The 26,427-nt window shown below is 55.9% G+C and overlaps 13 protein-coding genes across 13 annotated transcripts; 6 read left to right on the top strand and 7 right to left on the bottom strand.

Moving 5' to 3' along the window:
* Positions 1-813: 813 nt before the first annotated feature.
* On the bottom strand, positions 814-3,922 carry SPSK_04904 (NAD+ synthase (glutamine-hydrolyzing); the record flags this gene model as incomplete). The annotated part of the gene is made up of 12 exons (XM_016731664.1): positions 814-1,172; positions 1,253-1,436; positions 1,499-1,545; positions 1,612-1,766; positions 1,824-2,020; positions 2,085-2,597; positions 2,813-2,926; positions 3,014-3,091; positions 3,148-3,429; positions 3,509-3,589; positions 3,677-3,715; positions 3,788-3,922. The coding sequence occupies 12 exons, from the start codon at positions 3,920-3,922 to the stop codon at positions 814-816; spliced, it is 2,184 nt and encodes a 727-aa protein (XP_016583416.1).
* A 746-nt stretch (positions 3,923-4,668) lies between these two features.
* On the top strand, positions 4,669-5,340 carry SPSK_05573 (uncharacterized protein; the record flags this gene model as incomplete). Its single annotated transcript, XM_016732316.1, has 1 exon — positions 4,669-5,340. One exon carries the CDS (start codon positions 4,669-4,671, stop codon positions 5,338-5,340), a length of 672 nt encoding a protein of 223 aa, XP_016583417.1.
* A 386-nt stretch (positions 5,341-5,726) lies between these two features.
* On the bottom strand, positions 5,727-7,475 carry SPSK_05151 (protein farnesyltransferase/geranylgeranyltransferase type-1 subunit alpha; the record flags this gene model as incomplete). Its single annotated transcript, XM_016731901.1, has 2 exons — positions 5,727-7,300; positions 7,430-7,475. The coding sequence occupies 2 exons, from the start codon at positions 7,473-7,475 to the stop codon at positions 5,727-5,729; spliced, it is 1,620 nt and encodes a 539-aa protein (XP_016583418.1).
* Positions 7,476-8,247: 772 nt separating this feature from the next.
* SPSK_05171 (mevalonate kinase) lies at positions 8,248-9,936 on the bottom strand (the record flags this gene model as incomplete). Its single annotated transcript, XM_016731921.1, has 2 exons — positions 8,248-9,642; positions 9,706-9,936. The coding sequence occupies 2 exons, from the start codon at positions 9,934-9,936 to the stop codon at positions 8,248-8,250; spliced, it is 1,626 nt and encodes a 541-aa protein (XP_016583419.1).
* A 1,787-nt stretch (positions 9,937-11,723) lies between these two features.
* Positions 11,724-12,002, top strand: SPSK_10673 (uncharacterized protein; the record flags this gene model as incomplete). Its single annotated transcript, XM_016736995.1, has 2 exons — positions 11,724-11,804; positions 11,832-12,002. The coding sequence occupies 2 exons, from the start codon at positions 11,724-11,726 to the stop codon at positions 12,000-12,002; spliced, it is 252 nt and encodes an 83-aa protein (XP_016583420.1).
* A 467-nt stretch (positions 12,003-12,469) lies between these two features.
* Positions 12,470-12,960, bottom strand: SPSK_05635 (large subunit ribosomal protein L38e; the record flags this gene model as incomplete). Its single annotated transcript, XM_016732377.1, has 4 exons — positions 12,470-12,516; positions 12,579-12,773; positions 12,803-12,836; positions 12,931-12,960. The coding sequence occupies 4 exons, from the start codon at positions 12,958-12,960 to the stop codon at positions 12,470-12,472; spliced, it is 306 nt and encodes a 101-aa protein (XP_016583421.1).
* Positions 12,961-13,518: 558 nt separating this feature from the next.
* Positions 13,519-13,889, top strand: SPSK_05693 (uncharacterized protein; the record flags this gene model as incomplete). Its single annotated transcript, XM_016732434.1, has 3 exons — positions 13,519-13,551; positions 13,615-13,627; positions 13,687-13,889. The coding sequence occupies 3 exons, from the start codon at positions 13,519-13,521 to the stop codon at positions 13,887-13,889; spliced, it is 249 nt and encodes an 82-aa protein (XP_016583422.1).
* Positions 13,890-14,757: 868 nt separating this feature from the next.
* SPSK_05262 (STE24 endopeptidase) lies at positions 14,758-16,214 on the top strand (the record flags this gene model as incomplete). The annotated part of the gene is made up of 2 exons (XM_016732012.1): positions 14,758-14,775; positions 14,853-16,214. 2 exons carry the CDS (start codon positions 14,758-14,760, stop codon positions 16,212-16,214), a joined length of 1,380 nt encoding a protein of 459 aa, XP_016583423.1.
* A 551-nt stretch (positions 16,215-16,765) lies between these two features.
* Positions 16,766-17,274, top strand: SPSK_05626 (60S ribosomal protein L34; the record flags this gene model as incomplete). Its single annotated transcript, XM_016732368.1, has 2 exons — positions 16,766-16,848; positions 16,923-17,274. The coding sequence occupies 2 exons, from the start codon at positions 16,766-16,768 to the stop codon at positions 17,272-17,274; spliced, it is 435 nt and encodes a 144-aa protein (XP_016583424.1).
* A 241-nt stretch (positions 17,275-17,515) lies between these two features.
* On the bottom strand, positions 17,516-19,291 carry SPSK_05140 (beta-glucosidase; the record flags this gene model as incomplete). Its single annotated transcript, XM_016731890.1, has 1 exon — positions 17,516-19,291. The coding sequence occupies one exon, from the start codon at positions 19,289-19,291 to the stop codon at positions 17,516-17,518; it is 1,776 nt and encodes a 591-aa protein (XP_016583425.1).
* Positions 19,292-19,309: 18 nt separating this feature from the next.
* On the bottom strand, positions 19,310-20,457 carry SPSK_05373 (uncharacterized protein; the record flags this gene model as incomplete). The annotated part of the gene is made up of 3 exons (XM_016732122.1): positions 19,310-19,536; positions 19,623-20,050; positions 20,210-20,457. 3 exons carry the CDS (start codon positions 20,455-20,457, stop codon positions 19,310-19,312), a joined length of 903 nt encoding a protein of 300 aa, XP_016583426.1.
* Positions 20,458-22,486: 2,029 nt separating this feature from the next.
* SPSK_05144 (DNA polymerase delta subunit 2) lies at positions 22,487-24,253 on the bottom strand (the record flags this gene model as incomplete). The annotated part of the gene is made up of 2 exons (XM_016731894.1): positions 22,487-24,089; positions 24,210-24,253. 2 exons carry the CDS (start codon positions 24,251-24,253, stop codon positions 22,487-22,489), a joined length of 1,647 nt encoding a protein of 548 aa, XP_016583427.1.
* Positions 24,254-24,808: 555 nt separating this feature from the next.
* Positions 24,809-26,386, top strand: SPSK_05211 (ribosome biogenesis protein YTM1; the record flags this gene model as incomplete). Its single annotated transcript, XM_016731961.1, has 1 exon — positions 24,809-26,386. One exon carries the CDS (start codon positions 24,809-24,811, stop codon positions 26,384-26,386), a length of 1,578 nt encoding a protein of 525 aa, XP_016583428.1.
* Between the last annotated feature and the right edge of the window lie 41 nt (positions 26,387-26,427).

The raw sequence follows: 26,427 nt of genomic DNA on the forward strand, positions 1-26,427 counted from the left end.
GCAGAAATGGCACCTGCGCCGTAGTGTTCATCTTTTGCCTAAATTTTTTCGCGTACGCTTCGATTTCTTTTTTCTCTTCTCTTTTTCCTCAACGACCACAATGGAAAAATATTCTTACTCAAGTCATCGCCAGGAGGAAAGCCCCATTACCTGACGATTCCGATTCGTGTGTCAAGATCGACCTCCACCCATGTTATTAAAACCATCGTCACGAGGGCCGCCTCTTTCGAGAGCGCTGGCGCCCATGATGCGGCGATGACCTGAAGCTACTGGACATTCTTCTTCTCACATGTGCGATCGGCGATGGTGCAAACGCTGGGCGCGGTGTCTATTCTGTTTTCTTTTTGTCGGCCCTGATGCTGTTTGATGGACGAGATGGACGAGATGGCTGTGTAGAGTCAATCCGGCTGAAACGACGCAACGGCTCGAATCCATTTTTTCGGCCAAACTTGTCCCAACGTCAACCTCCGATGACCTTGTGAGTAGCACAGCTTTCCAAGTCTGCAATCCCACTCCAAGTCGACCAACGTGATGAGCGAATCTATCATCTGGTAATCCAACTCTACCCCCTGCCGGCGTCGTCTTGTTCCTGGCGCGCAGGCTTGCGTTGGTTGAGGATGCCGAAGAACTTGAAAAGGCATGCATTATATTCACATCTGATGGCCTACGACACACACTACACCACTCCGTCTTTGCACTCGAGCGTTCCAGCGTATCGAATCTGACTGACACGCTGTAGATGAATAAACTGGAAGGTAGAGCGTATAGCGTATCTCAAACGTATCCAAGTCTATCAGACTACAAGGCTCCTCTTCAGTTGTCGCCGTGGCTGCTGGCCTGCGCGGCTTCACGCGACTCCAGCTGCGCCGCCTCCATGCGCTCGACGTCCTGGTCAATCATCTTGAAGGACCAGTTGTCCCACATGCGTGGGTACAGGAACGGCCGATGGTCGAAGCGGTTGTCGTCGGGCGAGTATGTCTCCATATGCACGGACGGCGTCATCGTAGTCATCTTGTGGCGGTTGATGGCGTAAAAGGCAAAGAACTTCTTGACCTTCTCGGCCACCTGGCGGGGCTCGAGACCGCGCTCTTCCTTCCAGTCATGCACAAGCTTCTGGAACATGTAGTAGGGGCCCAGCTTCATCTCTTTCCGGAGCACGCCAAACGTGGAGACTGTGGTTGGGGTGAGAGTGTTGTTAGCAAGCCGTCGCAGGCTACGAGCTGCATGGTCGGTGGGGTCCGTGGATACGTACGGTCGTCGTAAGTCATGCCCATGTCCGCTTCGTCGGACTGGACATAGTCTCCCGTAATGGGCTCAAGTTCGGCCGTTGGGACGGCATTCAAGAACTCGCCTAGGATGGGCAGCTTGAACTCCTTCTCGGCCCATGCAATAAACCGCTTGAGGTCCTTCTTCGAGATGGATCCAATGGGATTGATCTGTGCCATAGTTAGCCGGTGATCTGTCATCCTGGAGAGCGCCAGGATCTGTCACGACCTACATCGGCGCTCGAACAATCGTATTTCGTGAGATAGCCACGGAGGCATTCTAAAAGAGGGCGTTAGACGTTAGACGACAAGTGGCATAGTATCATGCGTGACGGGAGGAGCGTACCGTCAACATTGGCAGAGCCAAGTACAAGCAGACCGCCCGCACCCTCGCCGAAGCGCACAGTCGGCAGTAGCTGTGCAAACTCGTAGGCCGCGACCATGCGGGACCGCGCCTGGATATTTTGGAGAGCACTGGTGGCCAATTCCGTTAGCACACTCCTGGACACGTTGACGAATCCCAGTTGCGGGGGGAGAGGATCGACAGGCTAGACGTACAGGTTCTCCGTATTGCCACCACCGTAGACCTTGAACTTTGGCTCAAAGCCTGTAGCATCTGTGAGGAGGCCCTTGAACGAGTGGAAGGCGTTGTCAATGTTGATGTCGGTATGGTGGCTGCCAATGTCACGCGCGAGGAACTCGGCCCGCTGCCGTGTCTCCTTGCTAGACTGCGTCTTCATGCCCATGTAGATGGTCTGCAGCGGGATTAGTATGGGAAAGTGAAAGTCAACGGTGCACCCATCATGCGCAAATACGTACGTGCATGATGTTGTTGCAAAATTCTTCCGGAGTTTTTGGAAATTCCTTGGCGTGTCGGCACAACCGCTTGACATCGGCAATCACTGTCTCGTTCCCCTCGGCAACCGCTGCCATGGCCAGTCGGCACATGCTGAAGACAATCACAGCCGTTGAGCAGCTGTCGATGCCACCACTGAGCGGCAAAAGAAAGCCGGACGCACCCGACCGGCGGAGGTAGTCGTACAGGTAGCAGGCAGGGCCGAGTGCGATCTCTTCCTCTGGGAGGTGGTACCGTGGCAGTTGAGACTTGGTAGGGGCCAGGCCAGGGTTGTTGTCTGCCAGGCTGAAACCGACCTCGATGCGCTGGTACGCCGGGGCCTGCATTGCCTGCATGCCACGGGACGGCGTGAAACGGTACGACCGGACCTCTTCCAGGTCTACTGTAGCCGTGATGACCTCCACGTCTTTCTGTGCCAAGAAAAATGCGTGTGTAAGTAGCTGTGCTTCGCGGTTTTGCATATGGCGAGGAACAACCTACCAAGGAGAACTGGCTACCTTGGGCCACAATGTTACCGTTGACTGTACATTTGATATTCGGTTAGTCGCCGTTCGATTGACAAAACTTCCCAGCCTCTCAGTACCGTGCTGGCGCAGTCAACATCTTACCGATAATCATTGAACAGCCGTCCTGGGCGATTGCACGTTTAGTTTTGAACGACCGAGAACTGCGAATGGGGCAGCCTACTTACGTAGTAGAGACGCTCTCCACCTGCGCCGCGGCAGTTGGAATACAGATAGACACCGCCGTTCTTGCGGGTCGCTTCAAGAATGAGCGAGACACGGATGTCAAGCTTTCTCAAGCTCTGTGGAAACCAAAAGTTAGTAACAAAAAAGGACCATAAAACGACGTCAAAAGAAGACCGGATACGGAAGAAAGAAGCGTGACGTACGTGGTGAGAACCGGAGCTGTTTGTAAAGATCTCGGTACCCGAAAGGCCCATACCGATATGAGGGGAGTTTGGCTGTAACTGTCAATACCGTATCTACATTGCTATTTAGAAGGCGAACATGCGGCCGTACGCACAGTAAACAGTTCTTCGCACGTCTCGGCACCGAGGCAGGTGTCTGGCGTGCTGATGACGGCGTCACCGATCGGGACCTTGATCGAGCCCTGCAGGTCCTGCATCATGGGCGGCAGGTAGTACTCCTCGACATGGCGAGGTCCATGCCAGGCAATAAAGTAGCGGTTCTCGCGGTAGTTACCGTCGGCTGCCAGGAACAGTTTGGGACGGATCATGATGATCTTGCCGTCTATGGCGAGGACGCGGCAGTTGAAGCGGTTGCCGCGATGCAGAACGGGCATGCCCTATAGAGGGTGTCAGCAGAGCATTCTTGCGTTACCGTTGTGCCATCCCGCACACGTTTGTTTCTCCATACCAACGTACAATATCCAGAAGGATGCCAAAGCATGACGTGTCCGTCAGGATACGGTACATCTGTTGCCAGCAGTGAAGATAGAGGTCGCCCTAGCCGTGTCAGTACCGTAGAATGTCCGCCCGATCGTGGCAAGTGGCCAGCGACTACCAGAGCCGTTGGCAGAGGTGACGGCCTACCTCAAGAAAGTGATCCAGACAGTCATAGCCGGAGACTTCCTAGATTGGGTGGTTAGCATGTGCCCCCTGACTCCTAGTCTGCCATCCTCTCCAAGATGGAGCTTCACCCACCAGTTCTGGGCCGACTCGCAGTTTCGCGCCAGCTCTCTTGGCCTCATGGATACTGCGGATAATTCTGTCTGTGTTCCCCTCAAAGTCCAGCGCCCACTGGTTGAGGTTGCATGTGCTCAGCGTAACAAGATGCATTTTCGCGGTTTGCGGATCGCCCTTTGCCGTTTGCCTTTGTGGCGTCCGGGCAGAGCACTAATACGTGCGGGTATGAGAGCCGCGCCGTGGACAGCGAAAATTGAGGGTTGATTGAGAGTTATGCGCAGGGAATGAGGCTGAGAGGTGAGAATACGGGTGGGTGACACGAGGTGAAGTCAGAGGCGAGGAAGATAATTGGTGCGACACAGACCGACAGCTATCTTACAATGAAAGGCTGTTGGTTGCGACTTCCCCATGTGGTGCGAGCGATAAGCCTAACGTGCGGGGCAGTCTTGCCGATAACTGTGGTTGCCTGGGAAGGCGCGACTGCCTGCCAGTGTTAGCGTGGCAATTGCCTAAATATATTGGTCAAGTACGACCGGCACTGTGGATACTGTGAACCTTCTTTTACTTCTACCTTCTTTTATATTTTGTCGAGCGCCCGTACGTCAAACAGCACGGACGACAACACCACGACCTTTCAACATCCGAAAACGACGACAGTTGTACTGCGACACTTATTCTATCGGCATCCCGACCCTACTGCTGCGTGACAACTCTGTGCGACATTCGTTAAACTCTCCGCGACACGTGCTCTTGTGGCGCCTCGAGAGTTATCGACAAGTTTCGAATTATTTTTTCTGGACGTGAGCAGCCAGGGGAACAACACACTCCTGCTGCGCGACGACTAGCGACAGAGCTCGCGGGCCTTCGAGGACGGCCAAATCTCTACTCCCGATCACAGAATGGCCGCCGCCACCGCAGAAGAGCTCGAGGTCAAGAACTCGACCGAAAGCGCCCAGACCTTTATTGATTGGTTCTACACATCCGTCAGCGACCGCAAGCCGCTCGCGTCCTTTTATGTCAACAATAATGCAAAATACTCGGCTGTCGGGGCCGCCGCCGACTTGAGCATCAACGGCATGGTGTGCGCAAAACCCGCCGACTTCGAGGCCTTGCTGGCACGACAAGCCGGCGCACAAAATGCCAACGGCGCCGCCGCGACCAACGGCACCTCCTCTGCGTCCAATCCCCACCGCAACACGTCATCCTCGTCTTCCTCCTCCACACCCACATTCCGCGTCCGCTACGATGTCGACGGCTTTGACGTGCACGTGCTTAACCCGCAGTTCCGTCTCGCCTGTCCCGACGCGATCCTGCAGCGAATGACGCCAGGCTCGGCAGCCTACGAGACCACCACACCTCAGCAGCTTAAGCAGCTGCAGCAGAAGATGGTCTCTTTGCTCGTCCAGGTGACGGGCCACGTCCAGTACGGCGCTGGTAAGGAGGCGCCGCGCGGTGCGTTCACAGAGGTGTTTGTGCTGGTGCCCAATTGGGACGCCTTGGCCAGTGGCCCGCGAACGCCACGAGGCCTGCGCAACTACCTTATCCTCAGTCAGAATTTCCGTGCTTTATGATGCGGCGAGGCGTCATAGGGCGAGAGGCGTTGTACCACTGCTGGTGAACAAAAAGTACTGGGTTTTTTTATATCGATTTTCATCAGCTTTTTACGACATATGATCTATCTTATATCTCTTCTATTGTACTGGGCAGGAAATCGCTGATTGGAAGGGGCGGTACGGCATAAAGAATGTCTCAAAGTAAAGCGCTTCCTATTACAATATTTGGGGCGAACACGGAGTTAGACCTACGGTGCGATGTAAGGATAGTACTTAATTAACAACCCTACAAATAACCAGTAATGCGGAGCGATATAACGTAGAGTGAAAATTCATATTCATCCCATGACAAAATGTGAACAACTACCCTAAGGCGACCTGTATAGTTGACTCGGTGCCTTGCTTCACTGCGCCAGCTGCTGCTTGCGGTACTGCCAGTAACCCGCACGGATGGGGTCCCACTTCTCGGCCAGCCGCTGCAGGTACACACCGGCCTGTGCCTTGTCGCCCTTTTCTTCGTACGCGGCCGCCAGCATGTCCATGGCATGCGTGCTGTTGACAGTCTCTTCGCTGCCGTTGCTGCCTATGCCACTGACAAACTGCTGCGCAAACTCCTCCATCGACGCCAGCGGGCGCCCGCCCTTTATCAGCACGCCGCGCAAGTAGTTCCACGGGCTCTCGTTTTGCGGCGCCCTGAGTATCTGCTCCTGCGCATAGGCGATCTCGCGGTCCACAATTGCCGCCGGCACCTCCGGGTCGTGGCTGATATTGAGCTCGCCCAGAGTCGCCTCCAGGCTAGCCGGCTTGCCGCCGTCCCGGTCCTTGTCCGTGCCGGTCTGGCTGCGGTTGCTGCTGTGGTTGGGGTCCGAGAACACAAGGAAGAACCGGTGCGACCAGGCCGAGTTGTTGCGCACATCCTGCTGGATGAACGCCTCCATGGACTTGCGCTCGTCGTCCACCCAGAACCCCAGCTTGCGCACCAGGTACTGCCGGTAGGACCACACATGGTAGTTCTTGGTGTCCTCGCTCAAAATCGTCGCCAGAAACGCCATCTCGCTGCGCGCAAACGCCGTCACCTCGTCCGGCGAGCCCGCAATTTGCGGGTAGTAGTACTCCGCCAGGAGGAACCGGTGGTGCCAGATCTGGTAGTTCTTGAGGTTCTCGAGCGCCACTTCGTTGAGCCACTCCATCTCTGCCTGCACCGGCAGCTGCAGCGCGTTGACAATCGAGAACCGGTACAGCCACACCGTGTAGTGCGCCGGGTTAAGTGAGATGACGTGCTCCGTCAACCGCAGGCACCGCGTCGAGTACTCGGGCTTGGTCATAACCGCCCGCAGGTACGAGATGGCTTCGGCGTACGCGTCGGGGTATGCAATCGCCGCTAGCGCGCCCTCGGGCTCGTCCAGCGCAATCGGCACCACATCGTCCCAGTTCGGGTCCTGCGCATACGCCCCACCCGTGCGCTGTCCGTACAGCTCCATGCGCAAGACGGCAATGTCAGCACGTCTCTGTCGTTCGACCTGGACGTCGTCTGGTGTCACCTGTACGGCGTCGTTGTCGCGCTTTGCCAAAAATGCGTGGTGTGCAACCTCGAGGGCCGTCAGGCGCACACGCTTCTCGGTCCGCTGGCGAAATTCGTCAAAGGAATAGTCGCCGATGGGACGTCCCGATTTGTCACGGCCCCACGGAGAGGGCGACGAGGCGGAGGGACGTGGGAGTGTGCGGAGGGGAAGGCTGGCCTCGTTGACGTGGCGCCACAGCTCCTTCTGAGCCTTGTTCGACAGGCCGCTGCGGCCGTTGTTCCGTGCAGTGGTGCCCAGGAGCTTTGAACTGGCCCACGCGGTGCGGTCGGCAGGAGAAAGGGCGCTGATGCCAGCAGTGTCGCTAACCCGAGCGTACGGCCGTCCTTGGTAGTAGCGATCGAGGCTACGTTCGTCGACAGACTTCGGCGGCTGTAGTGCGGCTGGTTTTGCCTGTGCTGAAGAAGAAGAAGAAGAAGCTGGAATGGTCAGCTAGGACTCGTCGAGAAGAAAGTGAGGGCAAAACGAGAAGCACAAAAGTGAGCGAAAGACGCAGGACTATATAGCCCAAGGTAAAGCTGTCTTACTGTCGGTTTCCTTGGCCTTGGGTGCGGCCTTGCCCTTCGGTGGCATTGTATGCCCAGGTCGCCCTCTTAACGTTTCTTTGTTTGCCCGTGTCGACGGTAGGACGTGCGTTGGGAGGGTTAGAGAAGAAAAGTAAACTTATAACGCTGGTTGCCGTTGAAGTCGTAACGGTGGGGTTCATGAGAAGGGGTTCAGAAGTGTTTGGTGCAAGACGATTTTGGCAGTGACAGCCCCACTATTTTTAATGTATCGGCAGCGAAAGTGGCAGGCGCCACACACCAGCTCCAACCGAACCCCATTCACGGAAGGAACAATGCTTATAAGTGCATCAACCACTTTCCTGATTCAGCGTCTTTACCGACACCACAATACGAAGATCTTTCGAAGGAACGAGGCAAGGGACACGCTTTCCGTTCCTGGATACTCTTGCACAAAGCAGGTAGTGCAAATATTACGTTTATTATTTATTTTATATCTTAAGATGTGGTTTACCGTAAGGTGAAGCTTCTAGAGAGTCGTCTTAGACACCGATTACTGTTCCAGCTCCAGCTGCCAGCACAGCTCCAACCCTTGTCCATGCCTCTAATTCCTCCCAAAATTATTTTGTCCCTGTTCAGTGTCCTTCTTTCCTCGTCCTTCTCTGCAACGTTCCCACAGTCAATGAAACGCCTTGTTATCCGCAATGTCAATAGGATGATAAAACATAGTCGACACGAAACTAACCAAACGTAGAAAAGAGCAATGTACTTCCAGACTCCAGAGGACTTGGACATGCGGGGTGGGAGGGAGGGACGCGTATCTAGCAACCGCAGTCAAATGACTACATGCGCCAGAATTTCCAGCCCTCCCGCTCACCGCCGCCGCCCTCGACGCCGACCAAGCGCTCCACGCCGTCGTTACCCTCGGCGTTGAGAAACTTTTCAACGTCAATCTCCATGCCGCCTTCTTCGTCCTCGTCCATGCCGTTGCGCAGAATAGCAGGCCACAGTACGCCGACACCGTCGCCACCCAGTGTCGTCACAAACTGCTGGTAGCCCTCTTTGGCCAGCTGCTGCTCGAGCTTGAGGACGCGGGCCTTGGGCGTGCCGGGTTTGATCAGCGTGATGGAGCACCCTCCACCGCCGGCGCCGGTCAGCTTTGTCCAGCCAATGCCCTCGTGGTCGACGAGCTCGCGGACACGCTCGAGCCGTGGGTGTGACACATTCAGGGCGCACAGCAGCCCATGGTTGACGGCCATCAGCTGGCCAATCTTGCTCAACTGGTCCGGCTCCTCCTCGTCTTCGTCATCCTTGGCTTGTGCTACGCTCTTTACGGCCAGGGCGCCGTTCTGGTCGGCGTCGCTGTCGCTGTCACCAGTGTCCGCGTCCGCATCGGCATCCTTGCCCTCGATCGCGGCAATGGCGCTCCGCGAAACGGCATCTATGGCGTTGAGGATGTTGCCGACGACAACGGGCTGTTGCCGCTTCAACCGAGCGACCTTGGCAACCTCGAATTTAGTGGACTTGGCCTGCTTTGTGTCCACAAGCAGCAGGGGCAGCTCAGGGAAGCTCCACAGCGATTTGACTGACGGGGGCTTGTTGTAGTCGGCGCGCTGAAACACGACAGCCTTGCCCTGGGTCGAGACAGTGTTGTCGACACCCGAGGGATTGCCGTGAATGCACATCTCCGCAACAAAGGCCCAGCGGTTGATGCGCTCGATCTGTAGCCTGGCCTCATCGGCTGGCTGGTCCGGGTGTGGGCCAGAAAGTGTCCGCAGCTGTAGTAAGAGAGCGGTAGCCATGCAGACGGCAATAGAGCCGCTGCTGCCGAGGCCGGCGCCAATGGGAATGGTTGACCGCAGCGTGTACACGCAGCCAGGGAATTTTTGAGAGCCGAGTGACAGGAAGAGGTAGAGGAAGGAAAGAGCAGAGGCCTGGTGGACCTTGCGTTCGTGTTCGGACTTGGACAGCGACACATTGGCGAGGTGTGGCTGGATGGCGTCGAGTAGGTCATTGTCAAGGCTAGTGACCAGGTCGTAGTAGAACTTCTTCTTGCCGGGCTTGGAGAAGATTTCCCATGGCAGCTCGTCGATGTTCCAGGAGTGGGACATGTCGATGTCAGGGAAGCGGAGCGTCACGGTGCGCTTCGACTTGGAGAGGGTGGTCACGAGGAGGTAGGAGCGAAGCGATATAGCCGCAGCTACGGCAGCCTGACAGTCCTCGTCAGTTATGATTTTCTTTCTTTCAAAAAAATTTTAAAAACAAAAAAAACAGGACATAAAAAGCACCGGGAAACTCACCTTGCCGTGCACGACGGCATGTTCGCCAAAGACAATGACCTTGCCCGGGGCCGAGACCATAAAGGCCGGCATCATGGGGCTGGACGCCTTACGGTTCATCCTGTAGCGTGCCTGTAACTGTAGATTGGCTGCGTCTGCTTGTGCTGCGGCAGCGGCGACCTCGTCGTTGGCGGTCATGGCGATGCGAAGACGGTCGACGTCTCGACTGAGCCCATGGACGCCGCTGGTCATCCCTTTTTGTTTCTTTTTTAGGCCGTTCTTTTGGTTTCAGTGGAGCGCACCAGGGCGCACCAGCAGTCACGAGGTCAAAGGTTTTAGGGGCAATCTCAGCGCGGCAGCGAGCGCGCAAGCGGAGGGTTCTAGCCTGTCGACGGGGGTAAAGACTAAGGAGCGGCGTGTCGATCGCGCCAATTGACCGGCTAGAGGCAAAGGCAAGGGGCGATTGACGAGGAACAATCACTATTAGGTGAAACGAAGCGTCGAGGAGGCGCTGATAATGCGGGTGGACTGGTGTGGATGGCCGAACGGAGTAATGCTCGACAACGAATTTGGAGCTGGGATGCAGAAATTTTGTTGGGGAAGCTGCGTATTGTTCAGCTGCTGGTCGTCCCGGTGTTCAGGGGAGGGTTGTCGTGGTGCGTGTATCCTGGTTGGTTGCAGAAAGTTGAAGACGAAGACGGAAGAATTGAGCTTTTGTAGAGAGTATGGGGAGGATGTTGCGGTAGAGAAAAAGAAAATAGAAGAGTACGAAGTAGGAAAATGATAATGAAATGCGACAAGGGGCAGGAGCAGTGGTCAAGCTGCGGAAGGAACACAGAAAGAGTGGGAACCTCAAATGGAAGCCACGAAGGCCAGGGGGGCAGAGAAAACAGAGCTCTAGTGTGGTCTAAGTAATGACGTTCCTCTCCGCTCGAGTTGTTTACTACCGTGGGAAAGGGGATGCACGGTCGCTGTTTCCCCAACAATTGCTTCGACTCGATAGGCCCTTCTCGTTTGCTACTTCTGTTGTCCCTTACATTGCTCCTGCCGTCCCGCGCCCGATTAATTCATCTGCCTGGTTGTGTGAGTCTCATTCGTAGTTTCCCATTGGTGGCCATTTGGTAATCTCGTTATTCGAGGTTGCCTTAAATCGCGCCCGTCAGGGGAACGCCCCAAAATGGAAGGGGCATGCAGTGTCAGCCCAGTTCAGCCGACCTTCGCAGACCCCATCGGCTACGTGCCGTCCTCCGTGCGACTTGTCTGTTTGCTGGCGCCCCGTAGTTGCCCTGCGCTATTACGACACAAGCCTGGCAGTTGTGCTCCACTGCGCGTCCCGCATACCGTCCAGGTTGCTGGAAAGTCTTGAAGATCAGCCAATTGCCACGCGATCTGGACATCTGCGCATTGCAACTTGGGACTAGAACGGAACACAACATGAACAGCACAACACAACAGTACGGCAGCATAAGGCTGTGGTGCTGCACAATAGTCGCGACATGAGACCAGGACAGCGGAGTGTGTGCGTGACACAGAGGCCCTGCAATGCCGGGGTTGCTCAAAAGATCCGGTCTTGACGGCGTCCAATTTCAATGAACTGAATGAAGCTGAGGACGGCAATATTCTGGGACATCTGCTCCCTTATTAAACCGACGAAAAGTTGTGCGATTCAATTTCCAGTTCTATGATTATCTTCACATCAACACATACGATAATGTTCCTGCTTCGTCGACTGCAGTGGAGAATATGTGCTGCTTGTTTTCTGGACAACATCCGACATCTGCATGTCATGGTCTCTAATACGCCCTAGGCGCGGGCTTCATTTTCTGGGCGTGTCATTTTCTCGCAGTGCTCATGAGACCTCTACTGCTCCAAGCCCTGCGTTGCAATTGCAATTCGTTTAAAGGAGACCGCATAGTTGATTTCGTAAACAACAAAATAGGAGGACACAGAATTCATCACACATTGACCAACTACAGGTTCAGCGTATTTATCGCTGGCACACCATACGTGCTACACAGCCCCGTGATAGTGTTACACATATGTCCGTGACGGCAGGCAAGAAGGTGGAGTTTGAAAAAGACATTCAACGCCTACAAGGGCTACGCACCGCGCCGAACACAGTGTGTGGTGCGTGGCGGGTGGACTAGGAAAAGGACGCTGCATCAAGCGAGGACAAAGAGGAGTATGTGCTGGTGGCTGGGTGGGAGAGCCGAAAGATGCACTTTGCGATTGCCGACACGGACATTGGCCCCAAGTTGACGGCGTTTACGAGCCTGCTCGAAGGCCGGGAGTCGCGCCACGACCGACGGCTGTTGTAGATGGTGGCCGGGATTCAAATAAGGTCAGAAATGTCAAATGTACCCCTCCTGGCCCAAGCCAACTTCTTGACTTTGATGTCGTCCGTGCTGTGCTGTTCGTTTTGGCTGTTATCGACATCGTCGGTGATCACTGGCTGCATATGCCAGGCGCATTGAAAAGTCAACAGGGACAATTGCATTGGAAGTAATGAATCTCTTTTCCCTTAATTTTGAAAAATCAATAAAAAAACGCCATCGCGATGCTGGAAGTCAATGACCGGCCAGCAGGTGATCCTTAGATTCCCATTCCCTTTTCGTTGTGCTTCGCTGTTTCGCTTCGCTATATCGGAGACGGAGGCCAACAATGGCTGTTTTGAAATTTTTTGAATTCCTTTTCGTGTTCTTCTGGTTGTTCTAGTACAACATGTGATTGTGTATACTGTCCCCCAAGTTGCCCTATTCTCGCGCGCGCCGTGCGGGACACCTATTTATGCCGTCTTCTTGTTCTTCTTGCTGACCTCGGTGCAGGTCAGGTCTATGCGGTTAGCAGTTGTTCGTGCCGAGTCACGATTTTGGTCCTTGTCGAGGCGGACATACTAGGGGGCAGGCTCTGCTTCAGCTTGTCGGCCTTGTCAGAGTCCTTGAGAACCAGGGTGTACAGGTTGCGCCGGCACCGGACCTTGAACTTGGTCAGGCTGGTCTTCTTGGACTTCTTGATCCGGGCGTCTGCAGTTGGTGTTAGATACGCTTCTATCCTCGTCGTTTGTCCGTTGTTCGTCGTTTGGTCGCTCTCTTAGCGGATATTGCCATAGGCTACTCACCGGATGCATCCTCACGCCGGCAGATCTCGATGAACTGGTAAAGAAACAATGTCAGCATTTGGACTGCACTTTCGTCGCATTCGCCCCAATTGAGTCTCCTGGCTGGGGCTCGCTCCAGAGCTACACACCTGCTTGATGTCTCCAACTTCGCGCGGCATTTTGGCTGATTTTTTGGGGCGTTGGTGGTGGATTGAAAAGGGGTTGTTGAAGCGTAGAAGAGTGATTTGGTGATGTTCAAACTTGGGTCGATGCGTCGTGGGGCTGCGAAGCAAAATGGCACACTTTTTTTTGCCCTGGTCTCTTCGCTGGTCCCTCCGTCCTTAATTTTTTCACTCTTTTCGCGGGCTCCACCTGTATTTTTTTCAACGAATGTATTTTGTGTGGGCGAAGCACGTGAGTAACCGTGCACGGACTGTGATTATGTCATTCGTCCAAGCAACTCAGTCTCGGTGACGACTACTAACACGGAAGAGCTAACTATTAAGTGGCTGCCTCAAAGCGAAAACAGAGAGACGACGACATCAAACCAGGTGGCAAAAGACAAGTGCCACGTTTAGAACAGGTAGTGTCAGTCGCATATAAGTTGCTGTGAGTATACGTCGTATTGGTTTTAAACCAGGCAAGCATCTGCAGATTACACATTGCACTTGAGGTCCTCAATCTGAGCCTCAGCCGTCTCAAATCAACAAATCTCACTGGATTATAACAGATCAACCATGACTGCATTGGATAAGGCCATGCGGTCCAAGGTACGTCGTATTTGCAAAGGCATCTTATGAATACTGCGATTTCGCCCAGCTGACATAAAATAGAATGCTGTTTTGGGTAAGTTGCGATCCCCGTATCTTCGACCTTTTTTTTGATCGGCACTGACGTGAGAACAGCATTCTCTGGGCTCGTGACCGGTGTCGCGATCTGGGCCATCTGGGGCGGCGACATGTTCCCGGCAACAGAAGACCCCAAAGGCGCTCCAGAGACGTGGACGCGCGAGGAATTGCGCCGGTGGCTGGCGGCGGTAGGTGCTCAAGCACATGCCATGGTGCTCAGCTTTGTGCCAGCCAGCGAGAAGCACGCACACGCACAGTAGACGGGCTAACTTAACGCTCTTTTCTTGTACCAGAGAAACCTGCACCCGCAGCCAGGCGATACGGACCAACAGCTGCTGGAACGAGTCAATGCCAACATGCGCAGTCCGAGAAATTGACACTTATGCAAGGACACAATGGGAGGAGGCAGGACACCCGACGGGGATGCGTTTATGACTATCTTTTCCTCCTTGTATACATTATATAGCTTTCTCATAGTGCGTTCATCTTATTGCGAAACCACTTTATTTCAAAATGAACAAATCAAGCAAAATTGAGCAATACCCAATCCTTGTGGTGAGGTCAATTTCCGTCCAATGTCTAATATGTAATATGCATCTATCCAACTCGCAGGTACAGTGGTCGACGTGCTGTGTGCCATGCCAATTGCGCCCCTGTGTCACTAATGATCCCCGCAGTTCCGTTCCATATTATGCATATAACGAGGCACTCCACGCCATGCTCCACGGCGGAGCTCTGCGAATAAACGAAACGCGCTTCCAGAGCGCCTGAAGGCAGGAGGCCACTTTGCAAACGGAACAGGTCGCCCCTGCCTACTTTGTCGCCATTAAAGCCCGGCCCGCCGCCTTGCGTCCCCCATTCACTCGACTCTCCCTTTGAGACTCGCTCGCAGACGTCAGACGAGACCCCGAGGAGAAACACTGCGGCTCCTCCGAGACACCCCACGGTTTATGCTTTTCTTTTTCTGTTTCTGTTTTTGCTTCTGCGTCTGCTTCTACTTCTGTTCCTGTCTCTGCGTTCATCTGTCCCTCTTTTTGTCAGCATCATCGCCAGAGCTCCGGAAGCTCCAATCTCATCTTGCTTCCTCTCCCTCCCTCCTCTCCCATCGCCATCGTCAACACCGCCATCATGCTGGGTCTCCTCCAGGTACGTCGCCGTCGCTGTCGTCTTTGCCGCGGCCTCCGTCCCCGTACCCTCGCTAACTTGCCCTCCCTGTCTCACAGCGCCTCGCCCGGTTCCTCGACCGCCCGGCCTTCCCTTGGAAGCGCCTGATTATGGGCTTCTCCCTCGCGCAGTACTTCCTCGAAGGCTTCCTCTCGCTCCGCCAGTACCAGGTTCTCAAGGCCACCAAGGCGCCCAAGGTGCTGCAGCACGAGGTCTCGCAAGAGGTCTTTGACAAGAGCCAGGCGTACGGCCGCGCCAAGGCCAAGTTCGAGCTCGTCAACGGCATCTGGAACCAGCTGCAGAACTTTGCCTTCTTCCAGTTCGACCTGCTGCCCAAGCTGTGGGCGTGGTCGGGCCACCTGCTGCTCCAGTTTGCGCCCGCGCGCTTCTCCGGCGAAATCTCCCAATCCATCGTCTTTGTCCTCACCACGATTCTGCTCAACCAGCTGCTGTCGCTGCCCGGCTCCGTCTACCACACGTTTGTGCTCGAGGCCAAGTTCGGCTTCAACAAGCAGACGCCCAAGGTGTTTGTCACGGACATTCTCAAGACGCAGCTGCTCACGTTCACGCTCGTCCCGCCCATTCTGGCCGCCTTCTCGTCGATTATCCGCCGCACCGGCGACCAGTTCTTCTACTACGTCTGGCTGTTTGGCGCCGGCCTGCAGGTCTTTATGATTTCCATCTACCCGATTGCCATCCTGCCCCTGTTCAACAAGCTGTCGCCGCTCGAGGAGGGCCCGCTCAAGACGGACGTCGAGGACCTGGCCAAGAAGCTCAAGTTCCCGCTGCACGAGCTCTATGTGATTGACGGCAGCCGCCGCAGCGCCCACAGCAATGCCTACTTCTTCGGCCTGCCCTGGAAGAAGCACATTGTGATTTACGACACGCTGATTGAGAAGAGCGAGACCGAGGAGGTCGTGGCCGTGCTGGCGCACGAGCTCGGTCACTGGAGCCTGGGCCACACGACACGCCTGTTTGCCATCTCGCAGGCGCACTTTTTCTACATCTTTGCGCTCTTCTCCGTCTTTATCAACAACAAGAGCCTGTACGCCGACTTTGGCTTCACGCAGCGGCCCATCATCATTGGTTTCCTGCTGTTCTCGGACGCGCTCGCCCCCATGGACATGGTCATCAAGCTGCTGATGAATGTCCTGAGCCGCCGCTACGAGTTCCAGGCCGACAACTTTGCGCGCGGCCTCGGCTTCGAGGATGCCCTGGCCCGCTCGCTGATCCGGCTGCAGATCCAGAACCTCAGCACCATGGACGCGGACTGGCTGTTTGCTAACTACCACTTCTCGCATCCCATCCTGTCGGAGCGCCTCAAGGCCCTGGACTGGCAGCCGACCGAGAAGATTGAGGTCAAGGAGACAAAGGGGTCGAAGGAGGACGGGGCCGTCGCCACGGGCCGTGATGAGCTGTAGTTTCGTGAAAGGAAAGGTTCAGCCGATGGATATGGCCATTGTTTACATGAGGGTGTAATGGAGAACCAAGAATATGAGAAGACAAACCACACCGCACAAGAAAGTAGGTGAAGGAATTGTCTTGTAAGATAGAGAAAACAAAGATTGGTACAGAAAAGGTTTAGGAATGATTTACATCGTACGAAGCACGTCGCACAACAACATGATTCACATCTGCCCGTGCCTCGAACCAACTTACAGCGAGAATCACTAGTAAATGCCCTGAGTGCCCCTAAACAAAAGTCGACTACAGTTGATAGCTACGTACCCACTTTTTCTTGTCGTAGCCAATCACAGCGGCATAATGGCGACATCCCAGCGATGGTCTTGCTAGCGAAAAATCTTGAACCTCACGTTCCGCCATTGGAGAGCTCAGTCGATAACCGCCCACACGCGACCACAGCCACGACGACACCGGGATTCGCCAACCCATTCGGTCCCTCTCAATTCGGCGCCTTTTGTGACTCGACTCACACTCATCTCGACTCCCGGGCCTTCTCTCGTCTCACAACATGTTCGCCGCACGGCCAACAATCGGCGTCGCGGCTGCGCGCACCGTCGCCACGGCCGCCAAAGCCGCACCGGCTCAGACTCGGTACGAATTTTGTCTATAGCACCTAGTTTTCTATTTCTTCTTCTTGTTTTCGACCTGTCTTTCTAACAGCCCAGCTCCTTCTCTATTCTTCCTCGCCTGCGGCCAACGTCTTTGACCTCCACCTCTGCCGTCTCCTTCTTCCGCTCGCCCATTCTCTCCCAGATCACAGCCGCAGCCCCGGCGCCATCATTACCATCAGATGTGTCCGCCACGGCCGACCTCGTCAGTCCTTCATCCATCTCCCGCCACCCAGCCCTTGCCGGCTTCGCCAGCCAGATCCGCTGCGGCCCGCGCGCGACGATGGCCTATGCTACGCGCCTGATTCAGAAGCGCCGCCACGGCTTCTTGAGCCGTGTACGCACCAAGGCCGGCCGCAAGACGCTGGCACGGCGGCGGACGAAGGGCCGTAAGCGGCTTGCATACTAGACGGGAGGAGTGGGACAATGACAATGACAGTGTATGACTACGAGACGGAGGAGACGAGAATGGCGAGGCATAAGTCGCATCACATATGAATGCAACGTCCAAAATTTTACTGTATAAAATATAAACGAATATACATCTCCATAATTCCGCCTTGGCCATGTCACATGTTTATGTGAGCTTTATTTGAACAAAAAACACATGCGGACGACGCCTGTTAAGGACACATGTCAAGGACACATGTCTACGGCCCTGTCAACCCACTCTCACAGGTTAGCGTGTCCGTGTAGCACGCCGTATGCAGCTGGTCGCTCGCTTCACCCAGCCAGATCGTGTAGCGTTCCGCGCTTGGCAGGCCGGGTAGCAGCCAGTTCTGCTGCACGACATCCCAGACACTCAGGTCCTTGCGCGTCAGCTGTAGGCTCACCGTGCCCGAGCCGCCGGGCGCCAGTGTGTCTGTCTTGGCAAAGTCGCGGAGCTGCACCACGGGTGTGTCGTATGAGCTGCTGTCCGGAAACTGGACATATGCTTGTACCACCGAGCGGCCCGAAGCACTTTTTCCCGTGTTCTCCACTGTCACAGACACCGTATATGCCACCTCAAACAAGGCCGGGTTGCCGCCTTGTGCGCCGCCAGCCGCGGGGCCGTTCTTCTGTGTCGTCGAGTAGCCGGCCGGGTAAGGGTACGTAGACGTGGCCGAGGCCGCAATGTCGGCTTGCGCGTCGGACAGACTCACCCACGAGTACAGGTAGCGCCAGATTGTAGAGAAGCCGGCTGGCATAGTTGCCTCCGATGCCGGCGGGATGGCGGATGAGTACGACGGCGTGGGAAGTTTGGACGGCCGTGCGGCAGGCAGCGTGGAGGTCAGGGCCGTGCCGACAGAAATGGCCGCGTTGCTCATCGAGAAGTTGGTGTAGCTGAGGCCGTGGCCAAAGGCAAAGCGGGGTGTAATGTTGTTTTTCATGAGATAGCGGTAGTCAATGTACAGACCCTCGGAGTATGTGTCCTGGATCTGACCAAGCGCAAAGCCCCGGATGCCCAAGCTGGACGGATAGTCGCTCTCTTGCTTCGGGATCGAGTAAGGCAGGTGGCCACTCGGCGTCACGGTACCGTACAGGACATCGGCTAGCGATTCACCCGCCTCTTGACCGGGGAGATGAGCCACGAGCACGGATTTGACGGACGGTAGGTCGATCCATGCGTCCATGACGATCGGCCCCACGGTATGCACAACGACAATCACATTGTCGTATGCCTTTGCCACAGACTGAACCAGCGCATCACCACCATGCCAGGCCGACAAACCCGCCGAGTCGCGGTCGCCGTGGTTGCCCTCGACAGTATACTGGTTCTCACCCGAATCAGATGAGATGAAAACTACGGCGACTTCGTCGCCGCTCTGCGAGGGTGGGAAAAACCAAGGCCAGCTGCCGTAGTTGTGGTATGTGACACCGCCAGTGTTCCGGTTCTTCAGTGCTGTGATCGGGTCGTCAAAGTACGGGTAGTTGGCTGTCCCGGAACCCCAGCCCATTCCCAGCGTGCCTGTATCGCATGAGCGGTCGCCGCATGCGTTGGGACCGGAAGGATTGACGGCAGCATCGGTGCCAAACACAACCAGTGGGCGTGACACACCCAACGGCAGAAGTGATCCCGTGTTTTGAAGCAGCGTGATGGCATCAGTGGCCACTTGCCGCGCAACGGTCGCATGGTCACCCTGGACGTCGACAAACTGGTTCACAATGCCGCTGGGCGAGAAGACAGCGCCGGGGTACAGGAGACCCGTGGCCGCATCGGTGTTGGAGGAGAAGTTTGGTGGCGGGTAGTCCTTGTCTTGGCCCATTTGATACCATGCCGCCACAACACGGGTTGCCATGTCGTTGATTCGGTCCATGGGTACCGACCCGTTCAGTGCGGCTCTCGTAAGGTCGTACATGAAGTAGCTCGTGCCAAGCAGAGGGATCATCTCATCGCCGGGCATGCCCATGTCAAGACCAGCCAATGCGGACGCCACGCCAGACATTTGACCGAGCCTACTTTGTTAGCTGGACTGCGACAACAAAATAAGAGCAGGCGAAGTGACTGACCAGTCTGACATGACGAATCCTTGGAACCCAAGTTCATCCTTCAAGAGGTTGTTGAGAAGGTAGCTGTTTTGCGAGCATGCCGAGCCATTGACGCCGTTGTAAGCTGCCATAATCGAGCCAGCACCAGCACGAACGGCCTCTGCAAAAGGCCACAGGTACAATTCATGAAGGGTTCGGTCGTCTACACAGGTATGTCAGTTTGTGCGCGATCCCCGGTCGCCCATTCGTGAAACATGGGGCACGACGTGGCTTCGGTCGAATACTCACCAACATTCGAGCTGTAGCCGGGCATGATGACATTATACATGCGATACATTTCCTGCTCATACGCGATCAAATGCTTGACCGTCGCAATGACGCCTTTCGACTGCACACCTTGGACGGTCAAGGCGCCTCCCACGGCTTGAAGCACGGGGTCGGCTCCGAAGGACTCCCAGTTGCGCCCTCCGCGTGGCTTGCGGCCGAGCGGCCCGATGGTCGGTCCAAGATAGACATTGACGCCCTTGCCACGGAACTCTTCGCCGATGGCCTGGGCGCGAGCCAAGATCAGATCCTTGTCCCACGTCGCGCCAGTCGTGATGCCGGCCGGGAAAGCCGTGACATGGTCTGTTGAACGAACGCCCAGAGCACTGTCCTGGAGACACAGCTGTGGGAAGCCGACGCGGAGAGCGCTTCCTGTGTTTCCGACGCAGGGGCTGCGGACATGATGTTAGCATCGATGAGCATCATGAAATGATTAGAATTCATGTAAAGCAGAGGCCCGTCACTCACCCTAGATGGCATGTTAGCGTTCAAATCCCAGCGAAGAAAGTACGAGAACATAAACAGAAAGTGGTTATGGGCTCAGTTCAAACCCACCCATAAAGAAACCCGTGCCGGCAGTGATATTTGTTTTCTCAGCCAGGATCATGGAGGACACAAGGGCCTCGGCCTTCTCGTACGCACTTGTCCAGTCGGACGTCCACCCGCCTTGTGGAGAAGGGTAGTAAGGTGCGGCAACATATTCGGCCGGCACGGAGTCGCGTCGGTGCACGGCAGCTCCAGACGCTGTTCGCGCCCAGGCCGCAGTGGCGGCGAGGGCAAGACAGGCGGAATTCACCATCTTGGTGCGGCGTAATCAAACTTTTGGCGTTCCGCAGCTGCGGTGTGGTCAAGACTGACATTCCCATATTTCAATTAGAAACAGCAAGCGAATCGGGCTGAAAATGAAATATATACGTACAACATATGTGCCAGGAAGTGGCACGCATCACTGGTATGCATTCAGCCACAGAGTCGCGCACCCGGATCCCAGGTTGTTTTTGAGGTGATCGCAATCGCAAGCGTTCAGTCCATGTTCAGAAAATAAACTGAACGTATACACCCGGTGCACACAGGGATTGCACACAGGGCGGTACCAAGCCTGTTTAAGCCTCTCATTCTATCTTTGGGTTTTTTCGCATATTGATATCTACCGTCATTTGCGCGGGAGGAGATGAAGATCCCCATCCAAAGAGGAAATGAGGACCGCATTGACACAAACATATGGCAGCCGACTATGCGACCTCAGCGGTGTCTAAGACATTGCCAACCATTGGCGCAATCTTCTCGGCTGCAAAGCACCGAATGTGCTCCATAACCAGGTACTGGGGAGATCAGAAGACACGAAAAGTCTGAAATGAAACGCCGACAGGCCGCTGCGATTGTAGGAGGCTCAAAGTTAATTACCCTCAAAGAAACTGCTCCGATCACATGGCGACACAAGCGACGTGCGACATGTTGTACTCAGTACGTAAAATGGAAAAGAAAGGCCAAGGCAACTCACGCATCGTAATGTTTCCCCAGCGCGGGAGGAAGACAGGGTAGCCGATCGAGAAAGGAGCTGAGGCTGGGCAGATCTGGGGTCCTGGTGACGCTTTTGCGCCGCGATTGACGTGCCAAAGTTGCATTGGCGTGTGCGATGTGCCTTTTCTATCTTTTCTGTTGGGCTGGCATCCTGTTATGGCGATACAACGGTATATCACAGGCGGTAAGGCGATCAGATAGGGCAATTAACCCGCGCCTAGCCCAACCGAACGACAACTAGCTTCAGCAGCATATCTGCCAGCTTTCCTCATTGCGACGTCTCCCGTCACTGTCTTGGCGGGGACGATGGTCGTTCCTTTACGTTGTTTGGTCTTCTGACTATGTGACGTTGTTTTCGAGGCTCGTTAGACGTTATCCAAAGCATGTGCCTTCCTTAGCTTTTCTTGCTAGACGTTCTGCACGTTTGTGAGAGACACAGTTTCGTAAATGACTTCGAATACACAGGCCAATTCTGTGACTGGCGAGAAGCAAAATCGTTGTTGATTAAGGCCTTCGTCACTTTTGGCGACCAATCTGATGTGACGCAACGGGTGTGGATCGACGGAGAAATCCGACATGGCATCGGCCGGATCTCCCTGAAAGGCGATCCGTAAGTTTCCAATGCGGGGTGCACGAGAAAAAGCCTCGGAAGCAGGTATCTGGTCCTGATCGTGGCTTGTGATATTTCGGTTGAGGACGAAGGAAGAAACAGACAGAAACAAGTTTGTTGGTTGAGAAAAAGGGGCAAGTAGGCTGGGATGACGGGCCGTAATCGAGGAAAGCACGACCCAAGAGTTGCCCATCGGAAAACGAGTGTAACTTCAAGAAGGTACACAACATGCCAAGTAAAGAAACTACGATAGAGGCAATATCAGTGTCCATATATGTAATTATGCAGCACCTAGAGCCGTTGTCTATGCTCACCGACCAGCAACTTATATTCTGTTGTCTTATGGGAGTACACATTACAAATTATATAAAATAAATAAATGTATATCAAATAAGTCCGACAGACAACAGTTAACAATTTTTGTTTTCGAGCATTCAAAGAATAAAACACGCCCTAATGAACGATACAACAATACTGATAAAAGACATTAATACGTGTACACAATCTTGGCATCGCTTCGCATCTATTTCTGACTTTCGAATGATTCGTGCATACATTTTTGTTTTGTTTTATATAACAAGCCATGCAGTTCCGCGCACACCAGGGACCATCGCCCATTCGTAAATGAACCAGCAAAAGACGCAAAATGAACCAAACGCTCATAGCCCGGTGCTTCTCCCAACAAGCGCACACTCCGCTATTGCCGCTCGATCTTTACGCATGTCACCTCCAACGTTTCCGTGTCGAGCAGAACGACCTCGTGAGTCTCAGAAAAGACGGGCACGGCAACGAGGCGCACCATCTGACCGTCCGTCCCGGTGATGATGCGGGTGCCAAACGCGGGCTGTGAGCCGGCAAAGTAGAGGTGGGGGCATGTGTCGAGGACAAACGGGTCGTCCTCCTGGTACGGGTAGCTCCAGAGTGTGTCTGGGGCGGTGGGTGCGGCGCAGCGCCAACGACAGGTGGCCTCCATCATGCTGAGGCGGTCGTTGCCCTGAACGTACTTGTGGATGTCGTCAATGGTCTGGCCACTGGTGCCGAGGACGCGCCAGCCCTCGACCTCGCCCTCCCAGGGGTTGGTGACGGTGTCGAACCAGCTGGTCTGGGATGCTGCGGAGGCAGGTGGTGTCTGTGCCTTGGGCGATGTGTATAAGCGGGCGTGCGGGAACATGGCCGGATGGATGGGCTGCTGCGGGATGCTAGAGTTGGCCGGGTCGTTCATGCCCGGCATCAGCGTCACGGGTATGGACGGCAGTAGTTCGGCCAGAAACTCATCGAGAAGCGCACTGGGCACAGGGTTGTAGCTGCTGCTGTCATAGCCGTATTTCTTTTGCTGTGCTTGACCGCCGGCCGCGTCGCCTGTTGTTGTCGTGGCTGCCGGGGCAGCCGCCTTCTGGTCCTCCGGGTCTTCCGCTGCGGCAATGGAGTTGCCTGCAATGATTAACCGGCTGATGTGTGAGACCTCCTGCTGCGAATCGGGCGCCAGCGCCTCGCCCAGGAGGTATTCGAGCAGGAGTGATGTCTCGACCGCGGACGCACTGTGGGGGCCCGAGAAGTTGAGGCCAGACACAATCGCAACCTTCTTCCCGCCGCCACGCCTGCTCCCTGCATTCTCAACTGTGCCGTCCATATCGACATCGTCAGGGGCGCCGTTCTTACCGGCGTTGCCTTCGACCTTGGGCCGTTTTGCCGGTGGACCCTCTCCCGTAGCGTCTGCAACTGGCGTCGACAGCTCCCAGCGCTCGGGCTGTGGCGGTAGGTCCGGGAACATAATGTCAATGACCTCGAGTTCGCCATCTTCGTTCTCGGTGCCCATGACGGCGATAATGCAGCCGGTCACGAGGAGCACAGAACGGAGCGGGCGGCCGACGAGGCGGATGCGGCCCGAGTCGTCCTCGAGCATGAGAGCGACGCTGCCGCGGCCCTCGGCCAGAACGTCGTCGTCGTCCTCGGGGACGTACTTTTTCACAGCGGACGGCTTCGACAGCAACTTGTCCTTGGACACATCTTCGAGGATGCTCGGCTTAAAGGGCATGTCCATGTAGACGGTACCTGAGACCCAGCAAAGCTCGCCCTGCCGAACGTCCAGCACACGTTCGACCTTCTTGGCGTGCGTGCCGCCGACGACGACGTCGCTAAAGGCCTCGGTGGCAACCTTGTCGACGGCCGGTTTGATCTTGGCGAGGCGCAAGAAGTACATGTCGGCAAACTGCTGCTGGTACTGGCGGCTGTTCTCGAGGTGGAAGCGGTGTAGTGGGTGGTATGCCGTCTGGGTGCGCTCGGGCAAGGGCGCATCACCACTGAGAGAGAAGAGAGAAGCAGGGTCAGTATATCAGTCGCAGACGAGACATGGAACAGCTCCTGACGTTTTGATTTGAGGTTTTTTTTTTCTTTTTTTTCTGGTGAATTGGTCGACGTACAGAGGCCCAGCTAGCAGGCTTTTGGCAGCATCAAGGGACACCATAGTGTACTCTCTGGCTAAAGTCGACTATAAGAAACGGAAGCTCGCTGCCGTGGTGGTGGCGATGTAACGGCGACGACTGTGAAGACGACTGACGATGATGCTGGAGGACGCGCTTTAGAGGGGCAATGAGACGCGCCTGAATTCGCGTTTTGGCGCACCCCTTAAGTGGCGGGAGTGTCCCGGGGCAGCCACTAAAACTGGCCGTTTTCAGGCCTTTCTAGGGGCTGCGCTTATTGGTTCCAGCATCGTTTGGGGCAAGGCTGGTGTTTGGGACGTTGATCGCTCTTTCCTGGCGGACCGCAAGGCTGAGCTACGCAAGAAATAGGGCGCCAAAAGACCAAAAAAAGTGCCCGATAAGATAAGAAAAAAAAGTTCCTGCCAAACAAGAGAAACGCAAAATTATCGTTCGTCAAACAACGCCCGGTTTCAGCATCACCGCCAGCGCCAACTCTGACCACGTCCAGTCACCGACCCAACCACGTCCTCTCCCGCCCAATTGACCACTCTTTACACACCTTCGTTTTCGTCCAAGCCGGCTTCACACCCACACCCCAAATGGCAGCCGCGTTCGACCGGGCCGACGAGGACGCCTCGGCGCAGGTCAAGGTCTTTTTTACGACCACCGAGCAGGATGCCGACCTACAGCTGCCCGAGTCCAAGCGCCCGCTGATTGTGCCCGCCGACATCCGCCGTTATGGCCTCTCGCGCATCCTCAACTCCGAGTCTATGCTGGCGACCGACCGGCCCGTCCCTTTTGACTTTCTCGTGGACGGCGCCTACCTCCGCACGACGCTCGAGGAATACCTGCGCGACAATGGAATCTCGTCCGAGACGACGGTGACTCTGCAGTATGTGCGCAGTCTGGTGCCGCCCGTGTTCGAGGCGAGCTTTGAGCACGACGACTGGGTCAGCTCTGTGGACGTTTCGCCGTCGGTCGCTGGCGCCTCTGGCCGGCTGCTGTCGGGCTCCTACGACGGCCTGCTGCGGCTGTGGAATGCCGCCGGCCAGGTAACAACGACGTCGACCGGTGCCGCACAGGGCGGCCACACGGCGGGTGTCAAGGCAGCACGCTTCGTCACGGCGACGCACATTGCCTCGGCGGGCCTAGATCGGACGGTTCGCATCTGGAAGTACAGCGCGGCGGACGACAACGAGGGCGGTGAGGATGCCGTGATGGCGGACGACGGCGGTGTCTCGTCTTCTGCAGCCCCTGCGCTGCTCAAGCCGCTTCTCGAGCTGTACGGTCACAAGGGCAGCGTCGATTCGCTCGCCGTCGACGCCGCATCCAAGCGCGTGCTTTCTGCGTCCGTGGACGGCGGCGTCGGTCTGTGGTCCATTTCCAAGTCGTCTGCCCCTGCGGCCCCCGAGTCGCTACTGCCCGGTGCCGGCAGCGCGGCGGCTGCCACCAACAAGAAGCGCAAGATCTCATCGGCGTCGGGTGCGACCTCGGACGTCCCTCGCCGCGGCGCCCTGACGCTGATCCAGGCGCATAAGAACGCCGCTGCCACGGCCGCCATCTTTGACCCGCGTGACCGCACTGTCGCCTACTCGGCCGGCCAGGACCATGCACTGTGCACGCTTGACTTAACGACGGGCCAGGTGGTCAGCACTGTGGCCACGTCGCACGCACTGCTGTCTCTGTGTGCCGTAGGCTCCAAGTCCTCGTCGGGCGGCAGCGGCAGCGGCCGCCTTCTGGCTGCTGGTAATGCGGCGCGCAACGTTGTGCTCGTGGACCCGCGCGCATCTGTGGCCACGACGGCTGTAATGACGCTGCGAGGGCACGTGAACAAGGTAGTGGCACTGGCAGCGGCACCGGACAACGAGTACTCACTGGTGTCCGCGTCGCACGACGGCACGTGCCGCGTCTGGGATCTGCGGAGCAGCCGCAAGGCTGTCGACGACGACGCGGCCGCAGCGCCGAGCAATGGCGAGAGCGCCGGCACATCCAATCTCACGTCCGTCAGCGAGGCTGTCTACGTCATCGATCGTGAGGGCCGCGAGGGCAAACGGCGGCCGCTGGCCGGCGAGGGTGTCAAGGTCTTTGACGTTGCCTGGGATAAGACCTGGGGCATTGTCAGCGGTGGCGAAGACAAGCGGGTGCAGGTCAACCGGGGACGCGACGTTGTGGCGTAGTAAGATGATATGGGGCAAAAGTTATTTGTTTTGTATCTGTG

The sequence above is a fragment of the Sporothrix schenckii genome (assembly GCF_000961545.1).
Source record: "Sporothrix schenckii 1099-18 chromosome Unknown Cont49, whole genome shotgun sequence".
Classification (NCBI taxonomy): Eukaryota; Fungi; Ascomycota; class Sordariomycetes; order Ophiostomatales; family Ophiostomataceae; genus Sporothrix; species Sporothrix schenckii.